The sequence below is a fragment of the Panthera pardus genome, unplaced genomic scaffold (genome assembly GCF_024362965.1).
Source record: "Panthera pardus isolate Hobbes unplaced genomic scaffold, ASM2436296v1 HiC_scaffold_11, whole genome shotgun sequence".
NCBI lineage: Eukaryota > Metazoa > Chordata > Mammalia > Carnivora > Felidae > Panthera > Panthera pardus.
In genome coordinates this window covers 85,853,698-85,867,550 of record NW_026526666.1, presented here as the reverse complement: position 1 = coordinate 85,867,550, position 13,853 = coordinate 85,853,698, and the positions used below count along the sequence as shown (strand labels likewise).

Genomic DNA, 13,853 nt, shown 5'->3' with positions numbered 1-13,853 from the left:
GTCTTAAAGACTTAAAAAAAGAAAAAAATGAATCTATTTTCTAGAATACAGCAGGCGAGGTTATTTGGACTAGACCTCTCTTTGAAATGAACTAATACGAAATTTTATCAGAAGTATAAAAGAGTCATGAAAATATTAAGGTCAAAATCTAAGAGAAGGTGAGATCCATAGAGAGAAGTAAGCTGAGCACTGAAACTGCTTTTGCATGGAGTACATTTACGGACGACAAACTTGAACTTCAATTTTGATGTTTTTATGGCCTGAGGGGGAACAAAAGTCAAAACCCAGAGTACACACAAGGTGGGGAATCTAAAAGAAGGTGCTGCTCCAATTAAACTGGACCCTAAAAGGCCATATTCTTTTCGGGATGGGTATGCCAAAAGTAAGTCCTTCTTTCCCACAAAAAGATTGCATTAGCACTGAGCTGAGCAGGTGGTGGAGGACAGCAGGGGAGAGGGGACATTCAGACAATAAGTTGTAGCACAAAGGAACCTTGAAGCAAGTTTACTGCCCAAATTCATACTACATGAATGGCCCCAAAGCCTCAAGCTTCAAGTAGTTCTGCAATGGTAGAGTACGTAGGTGCCAGGCAGAAGTGAGTACACATCCTTTCTTGTTAGATAAGCCTAGCCCTGAAAGAATACCCTCAAACAATTTTTGTAGCATAATGATCAGCACTGGGTTAAAAATAACCAAGTACACAAAGAAGTAACTCTGAACAAGAACTAGTAGGAACAACAGTGAGGTGAAATAGACCTACAGAGACTTCATATATTAGAATTAGAAGATAACTGTAACTTACTGGGTTTAAAGAAATAAAAGAAAAAATTTTTAAGTCATTATTTTATTTTTTTTCTAATGTTTTTCTTTTTGAGAGAGAGACAGAGCACGAGTGGGAGAGGGGCAGAGAGAGAGGGAGACACAGATTCCGAAGCAGGTTCCAGGCTCTGAGCTGTCAACACAGAACCCAATGGCGGGGCTCGAACCCACAAACCGTGAGATCATGACCTGAGCCCAAGTCGGACACTTAACTAAGACACCCAGGCGCCCCAAAGTAAAAGAATTTTGAAAACATCTACAGGAAGCAGGAAACTATACAAAACTTTGGAAAAGAGTCAGAATATTTTCTAGAATTGAAAAATATGGAAACTAAAAACTTGATTGATGATTTAACTAGAAAATAGAAGATATTTTCTATCTTTTTTTTTTTAAATTTTTTTTTTTTTTTCAACGTTTTTTTTTTATTTATTTTTGGGACAGAGAGAGACAGAGCATGAACGGGAGAGGGGCAGAGAGAGAGGGAGACACAGAATCGGAAACAGGCTCCAGGCTCTGAGCCATCAGCCCAGAGCCTGACGCGGGGCTCGAACTCACGGACCGCGAGATCGTGACCTGGCTGAAGTCGGACGCTTAACCGACTGCGCCACCCAGGCGCCCCGAAGATATTTTCTATCTTTTTCTTTTTAATTTTTTTTTAACATTTATTCACATTTTGAGAGACAGAGTATGAGCAGGGCAGTGGGAGAGAGGGAGGGAGACACAGAATCCGAAGCAGGCTCCAGGCTCTGAGCTGTCAGCACAGCACAGATGCGGGGCTTGAACTCACGAACTGTGATCGTGACCTGAGCCGAAGTTGGACTCTCTACCAATTGAGTTACCCAGGTGCCCTGATATTTTCTATCTTACGATATTATGTATCAGCATGTAGGACGGGGTTAAGAAGTTAAATAGGAAGAAAGATTATGAGAAATGGAGAATGAAGTGAAGGATCTAACCTAGTTTTAATTGGAGTTTCAGAATAAGAGCGGAGCAAACTTAGAACAGAGGTGATATTTGAAGAGATAATGGCTGGTAATATTTTAGAACTTATGAGAGGCACTAATCTTCAGTTTCAAAAAGGCAAACAAATCTCAAAACGAATAAATAAAAGACTTGCATGTAGATACATCAGAGAGAAACTTCAGAACTCCGAAGAAAAAGGAAAATTGTAAAAATAGCCAGGGAAACTATAGAATACCTTCAAAGATGCAGTAGTTGGATTGGCAGTTGATTTCTCAATATCAACAGTGGAAGCCAGTCAAGGACTGTCTTTAATGTCCTAAAGGACAATAACTGCCTATGTAGGATTCTAAACCCAGTGAAAATACATATCCAGAATGAGGGCTAATTAAAGACATTTTCAGTCAAAAGTGAGTTTACTCTCAGCACACCTTACTTAACATTCTAAAAAATGTACTTTAGGGAGAAGGACGGTGAGCTCAGATGGAAAGTCTGAAAAGCAGAAAGGAATGAAGAGCAAAGAAAGTGGTAAATATGTGAAAAGACAAACCACAAACAGAGAGAAGATATTACTATATGTATACCTGACAAGGGATTAGTAGTAACCAGAATATAGAAAGAATTCCCATGAATCAATATGAAAAAGATACAACCCAATAGAGCAGTGGTTTCTCAGACTTTTTGATCTCAGGACCCTATATTACACTTAAAATTATTAGGGACGCCAGAGAGCTTTTATTTGTATGAATGGTATCTGATAAATACTAGAAATTAAAACTGTGAGGTTTTAAAAATGTTTATTCATTTACAAATAATAAACCCATTACATATTAACATAAATATAAATTAGATTTTCATTAAAAATAACTGCTTTTGGATGTACTCTGGTACATCCAAATGTGTTGGTCTGTTTTGTATTTTGATTGGATCTTTTATCCACATATGATTTTTATATCATGTATTTATCATTTGGAAGATATTGATTCCCCAAGTTATGCAGGTCTTCCAAATGTTGATATACTTCAGTATACAATATCAAAAGGTAATATAGTTATCTTCAGTTTTATCAGAAAAATCTTTAAGAGACTTTGAGAGAGTTGTGAAACTCTTAAGTTCACAAGTGGTAGATACAAATTTTCCAGCATTCTGGTTTTTTTTTTTTTTTTTTTTAATTTTTTTTTTTCAACGTTTTTTATTTATTTTTGGGACAGAGAGAGACAGAGCATGAACGGGGGAGGGGCAGAGAGAGAGGGAGACACAGAATCAGAAACAGGCTCCAGGCTCCGAGCCATCAGCCCAGAGCCTGACGCGGGGCTCGAACTCACAGACCGCGAGATCGTGACCTGGCTGAAGTCGGACGCTTAACCGACTGCGCCACCCAGGCGCCCCAAGCATTCTGGTTTTTTTATTTGAAAGCTAGATTTCTTTTAAGTTTATTATTTATTTTGAGAGAGAGAGAGAGCGAGCGAGCATAAGTTGGGTAGGGCCGGAGAGAGGGAGAAAGAATTCCAAGCAGGCTCCTCCGCGCTATCAGCTCAGAGCCCGATCAGGGGCTGGAACTCACAAACTGTGAGATTGTGACCTGAGCTGTGATCGAGTTGGATGCTTAACTGACTGAGCCACCCAGGTGCCCCTGGAAGCTAGATTTTTTATCACTGGCAACACACACTGTCCGTTGTTGTCCTTGAGGTGACAAGCTTACATTGTTTATCTTCAAGAACTTATCTGCCAGGGGCGCCTGGATGGCTCAGTTGGTTCAGCATCCAACTTCAGGTCAGGTCATGATCTCACAGTCTGGGAGTTCAAGCCCCGCATCGGGCTCTGTGCTGACAGCTCGGAGCCTGGAGCCTGCTTCGGATTCTGTGTCTCCCTTTCTCTAACCCTCCCCGCTCATGCTCTGTCTCTCTCTGTCTCAAAAGTAAATAAACATAAAAAAAGAAAAAAAGAACTTATCTGCCAAATACCCATGTGAATAACCATAGGTTGTTATACATATATCACACATACAGAAGTTTGTAATTATATATATAGACAAATTTTATTAAAAGTTTACACATTTTTTAAAGTTTGTAACAGTTTTATATATAAATTATATTAAATATGTAAAATGATGTCCCCTAAAAGGAAGTAGCTAGTTCAGCCAGCAGCTCAATTACACATGTGCTTTTCCTGGAGACAAGCATTGGATTTCTGTACAGCACAGAAGTGCTTTGTGTGTACTTCAGGTCTCATACGGAATGTTTTAAAGACCTGTATTGAGGTCTTGAGATATACTTAGTTTATAATTTTAATGGCTTCATTAAGGACGAACTGGCTTTTTTGTGTATAGTGATGAAGAATACAATAACAGTAGTGCAGTTTGGTGCCACTGCCTTGCATTCGCATTAAAATGCCAGCAGTTTTATCCACCATTGTTTTTGTTCCATGAGTGTAAACATCAACACAGTGAAAATGGCAAATAACATCTTAGTATTATTTTAAATAATGGTCAAATGGAGAGGTACTCAACTTCTTCAGTAGTTATGAAACTGCAAATTAAAACCACAATGAGGTACTATTTCATGTCCAAAAGTAGGGCAAAAATTTTAAGTTCTGTGAACACTGAGGGTAGTTGTTATAGATACGATACAACAGGAACATTCCTACCTGGCCAGTTATAGTCTGAAGTGAAGCAACCCCTGGAAAACACTTTGCCTGTAACTTCAGAACACATCAGTTCTATCCTAGAGAAAACTGTAAATTTGTATATCAGGATATATGTATTAGAATGTTCACAGCAGCATTTTTTGTAGCAGTCAAAAATTGGAAACCTCCGAATGTCCATCTGTTGTAGAACAGATAAATGCATTATGGTGTGTTCACATACTATAATATACAGCTAAGTAAGGAAATGCATGAACCACAGTTACATTCAGCATCAGGAATGGATCTGGCACAATCTGGTTGTGATCCAATCAAAGCATGAAAGAATACAAACAGTGTAACTCCATGTGAAGTTCAAAATCAGGTAAAATGATATTAAATACGGATTCATATCACTGTATTAAAAATACAAGAAAGTGATCACCATAAAGTCAGGGTAGTATTACTTTAAGGGCAAGGGAGGGGGTTTGTAATTGGAGAAGGGCACATAGGTAGGCTTGAGGACACTAGCAATGTTTTTGTTTCTTTCTTGATCTGGGGAAAGAATAAAAATTAAAACAACCAAAAAAACCTCACAGTGTTCCTCTGGATGGGTTGAATTTTGAAATTTTCTCCATTTTGTTTGCTCTTTTAATTATTGCTATTATAAAAAGGCAATTTTTCTAATTGGAATAGATTGCTCTTTTAAAATCTTTTCTTGTTTTTAATATATGCATTAGACAGATTTTTGAACTGAGTCTGCCACTTTAGTGTCTGATATGCCATAAATGTCCATTTAAAAAAATCTTCACATGTTGTGAAAGTTTGTTTCCTTACAAGTTTTCAACTCTTTCCCTTATTCTGCCTCCATATAGATTGTAAAATAGGTTATCATGATTACTGTTTACTCCTCTCTCCTACCCATGTTCTCTCTGTCCTGTTCAGTAGGGGTGCCGTTCTGAGCCCAGATATGCTTTTAGCTACTTCACATCCATTTCCTAGTCGAGACAGATTGCCAGAGGCCTGTGTCATCTTACAGATCCTGTTGGAGCCAAGGAATGTTGCTTCTTTATACTGTAGCGAAAGGAAGCATTGTTTTGTGTGTCTGTGACGTGTTTCTGGATAACAGCAGCAATAATGCCATCTGCTTTCTAGGCGGAGGAGAGGCAAAGAGAGGAGCAGCTCGTCTCATTTGATGGGTAAGGAATTATCCATATAGCCTGCTGGCTGGTTGAGATGGGATTCTGTACGTTTTACTTACCTCTAATTTTAAAAAACAATACAGAAAAGAAGGAAAAATAAAGGGAGATGTGGGGTGAGTAACTTATAATCCACCAAATAAAGTTAAAAAGTCAAAACCGTGGGCTTTTCTAAGATCTTTGAATTAGGGAAGGAATAATTTCAAGGTGAATAAAAAAGCCAAAGGAATCCCTGATGTCTTTGTGTTGGGAAGAGAGCTTGGCTCCCTAGGAGTAAGTATTAACACATGAATCTACAGATTAGGATTTTACCTCTTATTCAGATTTAAGTTTTTCAAAGTTCTTGGGTCTCTGTTTACCCATCTCTAAAACGGAAGCAACTCATTCTTTTAGGAGCAGTACAAGAAAAAAAGCAAACAATTTGCACCTGAAAGACATCTTCTTTTTTCACTTCTCCAAACTGAATTAACCAATTGCATAGAAATGTATTTGTGGTATTCAGAACTTAAAATGCTTTATCATAGGTACGTATCTGTCTCTCCCCACTACACTGTGAGCACCTCAAAGGTGTGCCTGGTGGGATCTATTTTATTCAGTTTTGTATCTCTAGCGCATGGAGGAAACCCTTTAAATACTGTGGAGATGATGTCTGATTTATGCCGACCATTGGGAAAATGCTTAATACTGGATTTCCAAAGTGTTTTATGTCTAACATAATATGTAGTGTGCCTTTTTTCTAAATATGGTACCTGAAAAGAAGAGTTAAAACATTTCACTAGCTTTTTATTTTAGTTTTCTTTTGAGAGGCATTTAACCCAAAGCATAACCTCAAGGAATTTTCTGAAAACCAGAGGATGTGATTCTGTTAGACAAATTGGAAAAGCACTGACAGATCGCTTACCCTGCTCTCCTCCACCCATTTAGTACCCGGGAGACCAACACAGCTTGCACTTTGAGAGGGGATGGGCCACTATGCTTCACTGACTTCAAGTCTCTGTCTGCTTTCCTTGTCTAGTAAGCCCTGACAAGATTGCAGAACGTGTACCCCCAGCTGGAAAACAGCAAGGAGTCCCGTCCCTTATAATCCTGCTTCATCTCTGTTTTGCCCATGGGAGCTGAGACTTTGTTTTCTTGGTGTTATCAGCTCTTCGCCTCCAGATAGGAAGAACATGGTCCTCAAGGACTTTGTATTGATACCAGAGGCGTTCGAGCCCTAGTAGTGTCCTTGGATAGGCTCTGCTGGTAGTCGAGATGTTGTAGGCGTCTCGTGTACACCTTAGAGAGGAGGAATCAACTAATGTGCTTGTCTCCTTGCAGCCATGAGGAGTGGAACCAGATGCAGAGCCAGGAGGATGAGGTGGCCATCACTGAACAGGATCTGGAACTTATTAAAGAGAGAGAAACAGCAATTCGGCAGCTGGAGGTGAGAGCCAGGTTGTGTTGTTTGTTTGACTCCGTGTATCTGCACTCTAACCCACCTGGATTTTCCCTCAGTGATTATGAAAAAGCATGAAATGAGTCCTTATGTGATTTGTATATTATATCTCAGTGTAATCATGGCGAATTTGAACTACTCTTACGACAGTACCGGCCACGGTGCCCAAAAAGACTCAAATCCTTTCTTCAATTACCATATCGTACATGGTGTCCACGAGGACGACAGAGCAAGGCATGAAGAACAGAGCAAGGCAAACATATATTTTATTGCTCGTTAATACTTTGCCCCTAGACCTCTATGTCAACTTCTAGATCAGGTAGGAGTCTATGGAGAGAGCCCCTTTGCTTAATCTGAGTACCTCAGAATAAAGGCAGACCAAAAAGTTTGCTTAATTTTTGTGCCTCCCAAAGTCCAGTCCCAGGTTGTGGATATAGTTCAGTGCAGAGAAACAGGAACAGTTTTTGAGGTGGGGGTTGAGGGAAAGGTCTTGAGGCCTTTCTTACCTGATTTTCAGGTTAACCTTAACTTATGTAGTGACCAGCATATTCTTTTTTTTTTTTATGTTTATTTATTTTTGAGAGAGAGAGAGAGAGCATGAGCACACACAAGTGGGGGAAGGGCAGAGAGAAAGGGTTCGAACTCACAAACTGGGAGATCATGACCAGAGCCAAAGTCGGATGCTCAACCAACTGAGCCACCCACAGCAACCCCATGACCAGTATATTCTTAAACTTAAGGAGTTTTCTCCTCCACACAGCTAGAAGACTGCCATCCCTGGGGGCAGTGGGGAGAGGGGGGCTGTAGAGAGGAGAAACTTGGAGCGCCTCTATGACCTTCAGCTGTGGCAGTGGCTCTGAACTCTGTACCTTAGTGTCACTTGGAGATTTTTTTTCCAAATGCTCAGCTGTCCTCCCTTACCCACCAACTATTAGTTTCAATTTTGTGAAATTCCTATTTTTTGTATGTTAAAAATGGGCAGATAGCCACAAGAGGCCCTGGGCATGGATTTTTTTTTTTTTTTTTTACAAACCTACCAGGTGATTATAATGGACATTCAGGGTAGAGACTCACTGCCCCACTGCCCTAGAGACCATTGGTGTTTGTGTTTATTTTTTTTTTTAGTGTTTATTTATTTTTGAGAGAGAAAGCATGAGCAGGGAAAGGGCAGAGAGAGAGAGAAAAAGAGGATCCGAAGCAGACTCTGGGCTGACAGCAGAGAACCCAATGTGGGGCACGAACTCACAAACTGAGAGATCATGACCTGACCCAAAATTGGACACCCAACCAGGCGCTCCTGTGTTTTATATATATATATATATATATATATATATATATATATATATATATATATGTATTTAAATTATATATATATTTAAAATAAATATATATATTTTTAAAATAAATATATATATATTTAAATATATATTTATTTAAAATAAATATATATATTTTTAAAATATATCTATAAATATATATTTTAAATATATATTTAAATATATATATTTAAAATAAAATATATGTATATTTAATATATATATTTATATATATATTTAAAATAAAAATATATGTGTATATATATATATATTAAATATTTATTTATTTTTGAGAGAGAGACAGAGTATAAGTGGGGGAGGGGCAGAGAGAGAGGAAAACACAGGATCCAAAGCAGGCTCCAGGCTCTGAGCTGTCAGCACAAAGCCTGACATGGGGCTTGAACTCATGAATGGTGAGATTGTGGCCTGAACCGAAGTTGGAAGCTTAAGTGACTGAGCCACACACACACACACACACACACACACGTATATAATTTTTACTAATTTTTATTTGTAATTTTTTTCACTTTTTTATTTTCTTTTTTAATTTTTTTTTAAGTGTCTGTGTTGAGATGGAACAATTCATCCTCAACTGTGATGATTTTATTGTCTTCAAAGATGTCTTATTTTTTCTCTTTTTCACCTACTGCAACTAATCATCAACTTGGTTCTCTGACATTAGAAATACTGTTCTAGCAGAGAGTCGAGTGAGACATGCAGCTAAGGAAAGCAGTGTAAGGTGGTGGATGTCAGGAGCATAGTGGGCACTTGACAGATTCAGCAACATTACGTCCAGATGCCTTAACTGGGGCTGGATTTTCCTCTCCAGTCATTTCCTACATCTACTGTACAAACCCTATTCTTTTTTCTTTTTTTAAGTTTATTTATTTATTTTGAGAGAGAGCGTGCACGCATGCGCGCGCGCGCGCGCACACACACACGCACGCACACAAGTGGGGGAGGGGCAGAGAGAGAGGGGGAGAGAGAGAATCCCAAGCAGGCTCTGCACCATCAGCGCTGAGCCCAATGCAGGACTCAAACCCTCAAACCGTGAGATTGTGACCTGAGCCGAAGTTGGACACTTAACGGGCTGAACCACCAGGTGCCCCACAAACCCTATTCTAATGGAGAAACAACACAGTGTTGTGTCTCCTCGACTCTCACACTGCACTTCTAACATTTCTGGCCACCAAACGTGGGCTTCATCCACATGAAGCAATTCTGTAACACCAGCTGGGTGTTTTACAATTTAACCCAATTCTGACACTATCTACCTGGAGTTAGCATCAGATCCCACAGGTTAAGGGCTCAGTCCCACAAGACTGCATCCTCTCCACAGCTTGGGAAGCCAGTTGTAAGTCTAGGTTGTTACCTGTGCTTCTGACAGGCTGTCAATTGGAGGTTCTCATGGCCTTGGCTTTGATTAATTTGCTAGAGCAGCTTAGAGCTTAGGAAAACAGTAGGTTACTGCTTTATCATAAAAGGTTACAGCTCAGGAGCAGCCAGATGAAGAGATACACAGGGGAATGGGTGTGGAGCTTCCATGCCATCTCCACGTGCACCACTCTCCCAGGACCTCTGTGCTCACCAACCCAGCAGTGTTCTCAGTCCTGCCGTTTAGTATTTTTGTGGAGGCTTCGTTATGTAGGCATGGTTGATTAAATCATTGGCTATTGGTGGTTGAGTCAACCTCCAGCCCCTCTGATGAGAAGATTGGTTCCCCTGGCAACCAGCCCCCATCCTGAGGGGCTTTCCAAAAGCCTTGTTCTTTTTTTTTTTTTTAATTTTTTTTTTTTTTAACGTTTATTTATTTTTGAGACAGACAGAGACAGAGCATGAACGAGGAGAGTCAGAGAGAGAGAGGGAGACACAGAATCCGAAGCAGGCTCCAGGCTCTGAGTTGTCAGCACAGAGCCCGACGCGGGGCTCGAACTCACGGACCGCGAGATCATGACCTGAGCCGAAGTCGGCCGCCTAACCGACTGAGCCACCCAGGCGCCCCCAAAAGCCTTGTTCTTAACATAAGCTCAGGTGTGGTTGAAAGTGGTTTCTTATGAATAATGAGAGATAATTTTATCTCTCTTATCACTCAGGAAATTTCAAGGGTTTTAACAGCTCTGCTCCAGGAACAGGATGAAGACTAAATATATACTTCTTATTATAAATCACAATTGCATACCTGTGTTGTAACCAAACTGGGCTCTTTGCTCTTTAACTCTGTTAACTTTTTGTTTATATGGCTTCTCTTTTGCTTTAAGGTACAACTCAAGTCCTACTTCTTCTGCAAGCCTTTCTCTACACTCCTTACTGTACTATTTACTAATCACTTCCTATATAATGACTTATAAAGAAAAGTACTGATCCCACCCCCTTCCATCCCACCCCAGTAGCTAGTCAGTCTTTCTGTATCTACAGCAACTAGCAGACTGTGCCAACTACAGTAGACTCTTAGCAAGTAATTGAGGTTTTGAGGTGCTGGTAAGAACTAGTCTTGCTAAGCTATGATTAGGAAGTCATGGCTTTCAAGGCATTGTTTTTTATCGTGCCATTCCGAGAAGCAGTATATTGCAATTGAAAGAGCCTGGACTTGGGGCACCTGGATGGCTCAGTCAGGTAGGCGTCCGACTCTTGATCTCAGCTTAGGTCTTGATCTCAGAGTCATGAGTTCGAGCCTCGTGATAGGCTCCATGCTGGGCTCCCCGGAGCCTACTTATAAGGGAAAAAAAAAAAAAGAGCGTAGGCTGTAGAGATATTCTGGCCCCAACACTTAGTTTCCTCACTGACCAGCTTTGTGACCAGTTATATAACCTCTCTGAGCCTTATTATCCTCAGAGATACTTGACTTCATACAGTTACTGAATAGTTAATGTAAATATCATAGAGGCATAGTAACATAATAAAAATATCATGAACTTTTCGTTCTCAGCTCTGCCACTAGCTATCTTTGAGACCTCGGGACAAGTCATAAACCTCTCTGAGCCCCAGTTTTCTGTACAATGGGGATAATATATGTTTCATTTTGTTGTCATGGGTACCAACTAAGTAATGATTAATAATAGCTAACACTTACGAAATGCTTATCACACAGTTCTGAGAACTTTATATCAATTTATTTAGTACTTCTGTGCGTTAGTATGAGATGGGTACCGTCATTATCCACATTTTAGAGAGGCTGGCCCAAGATGGTACAAGACTGTGGAGGATTAACTTCACACAGCAAGACTGTGGGTCCTCTCTAGCTGACATTCAGACTCTAAGAGTCTGTGCTGAATTATCTACCAGGTATAGTTCTTGGCACATAGTAGGCATTTAGTAAATGTTAATTAACATTATTTTCATTTTCAGTTTGTGGAGAAAGCATGATTTATGAGCCTTAGAAACACGTGTTATGTTTATAGCCAAAATTTTAGCTAAGTAGAGGAACTGAATTGTCTAACATGTTGCCTAATATTAATTATTTTTTGTGTTCCTTAGGCTGACATTTTGGATGTCAATCAGATATTTAAAGATTTGGCCATGATGATCCATGATCAGGGTGATCTAATTGGTATGTATCATTGATTCCTTTACCATAAGGTGAGTTAATAGTAGTATTTGTGTATGAGGAAGTCAGTAAGATGTGTCTTAGGAATTTAGGAATGCCATTTTAAAATTATTAAATTTGGGCACCTGGGTGGCTCAGTCGGTTGGGCATCCGACTTCAGCTCAGGTCATGATCTCATGGTTCACGAGTTTGAGCTCCTCATTGGGCTCTGTGCTGACAGCTCAGAGCCTGGAGCCTGCTTCAGATTCTGTGTCTCCCTCTCTTTCTCTGCCCCTCCCCTGCTCGCACTCTGTCTCTGTCTCTCAAAAATGAATAAATGTTTAAAAATTTTTTTTCAATAAGTAAAAATTAAAATTATTAAATTCATTTTCTTAGCCCTTCTCTTATAGTGTCAAATGTAGATGCAAAAGTGAGACCCCCGTGAGTACTCAGCTCAACTTGCCGTAGCCTCTTTTTATTTTTATTTATTTATTTATTTTTTAATGTTTATTTTTGAGCGAGAGAGAGACAGAATGTGATCAGGAGAGGAGCAGAGAGAGAAGGAGACACAGAATCCGAAACAGGCTCCAGGCTCTGAGCTGTCAGCACAGAGCCCAACTCGGGGCTCGAACTCACAAACCGTGAGATCATGACCTGAGCCAAAGCCGGACGCTCAACCGACTGAGCCACCAGACGCCCCTCCATAGCCTCTTTTTAAGTCTTTGGCTGTTTAGGAAAATAGCTGTTGGCTTCCCAGCTTTTATCTCCAGAAACTTGCACAATTTTGGGATTAGTAACTCTTTTTTTAAGCTTTTTTATTTGGAAATAATTTCAAGTTTAGAAAAGTTGCAAAAATAAAAATACTACAGGAACTCTTTTGTAACCTTTACCCGGATTTACCTCTTATTAACGTTCTACCCCATTTGCTTTATATTTGCTCTAAGTCTTTCTCTCTAAATATATATGTGTATACACGATTTTTTCTGAAGCATTTGTGGGTCAGTTGCATACTTCATAACCCTTTACCACAAAAAGAGTTCACTATTTATTTCCAAAGAATAGAGCTATTCTCTTACCCAGTTAGTAACTTTTGATTTCATGGCTGGATAGCTGGATAGATGGTGGTCAAACCAGAACCCACAATATCAGGAGTGTGTTTAATTTGCCATCTTGAAACATCGAGTGTGGTAAAAACATCCACTGCCCTTCTTTTTCTTTGCAGACAGCATAGAAGCCAATGTGGAAAGCTCAGAGGTACATGTAGAAAGAGCCACTGATCAGTTACAGCGAGCTGCCTACTATCAGGTAAAAGCAGGTACCAAAGAAAGTCACTGTGCTGCAGATTTATGGGCCATCACGGCTCATTGACACGTTCAGAACAGCTGCAGCCTTTTGCCTGTTAGGCTTGAGCTGGAGGCAAGTGGTCATAATTGCTGTCCCAGTTCCGTTTTTAGTATTTTCCTCCACAGAGAAATCTACAAAAAGACATCAAACCTTGAATAAACTTACACAGGAGCTTCACTGCTACGAGGCTAACCCCATAAGGTAGCATGATACCTAAATCTGGCATAGGGCTTATTTTATATTATGAGCAGCTAAAATTTGTTTCGATTAGTATAGTAATAGGTACAAAGTAGGACTTTGCAGATACTTTATGTTGACTATTGCTACAGAGGATGGACATAAAATCAATTCCAGCTGCTATTTGTGAATCATTAGGGGTTTATCATTTGGGGGTTCTTTTTCTATGAATAAGTAGAAGTTAATTGTTGTACTTTGTATGAAGTGATTCTCTTTTACATATTAGCTGAAACTCCGGATTTGTGACATTTATCTGGATCTTTGTCTCAAACACGCTGAAGGAGCTACTGTTCATTTCCTCTGTTTGGTGCTATATCGCTTTCTAGAAATAGACGGCATTTCAGCCATTTTCCATGTTCCTGGGTTATATTTTACCCAGAAATGTTCTTAAAGAAATC

At 39.7% G+C, this 13,853-nt stretch overlaps 1 protein-coding gene across 1 annotated transcript in view; it reads left to right on the top strand.

Moving 5' to 3' along the window:
• STX12 (syntaxin 12) overlaps nt 1-13,853 on the top strand; it is a 42,448-nt gene that overhangs the window by 26,467 nt on the left and 2,128 nt on the right. The window contains exons 5-8 of the mRNA XM_019432449.2: nt 5,557-5,600; nt 6,918-7,023; nt 11,826-11,898; nt 13,097-13,179. Coding sequence (XP_019287994.1) covers nt 5,557-5,600; nt 6,918-7,023; nt 11,826-11,898; nt 13,097-13,179 — 306 coding nt within the window. The remainder of the gene's footprint in view (nt 1-5,556; nt 5,601-6,917; nt 7,024-11,825; nt 11,899-13,096; nt 13,180-13,853) is intronic.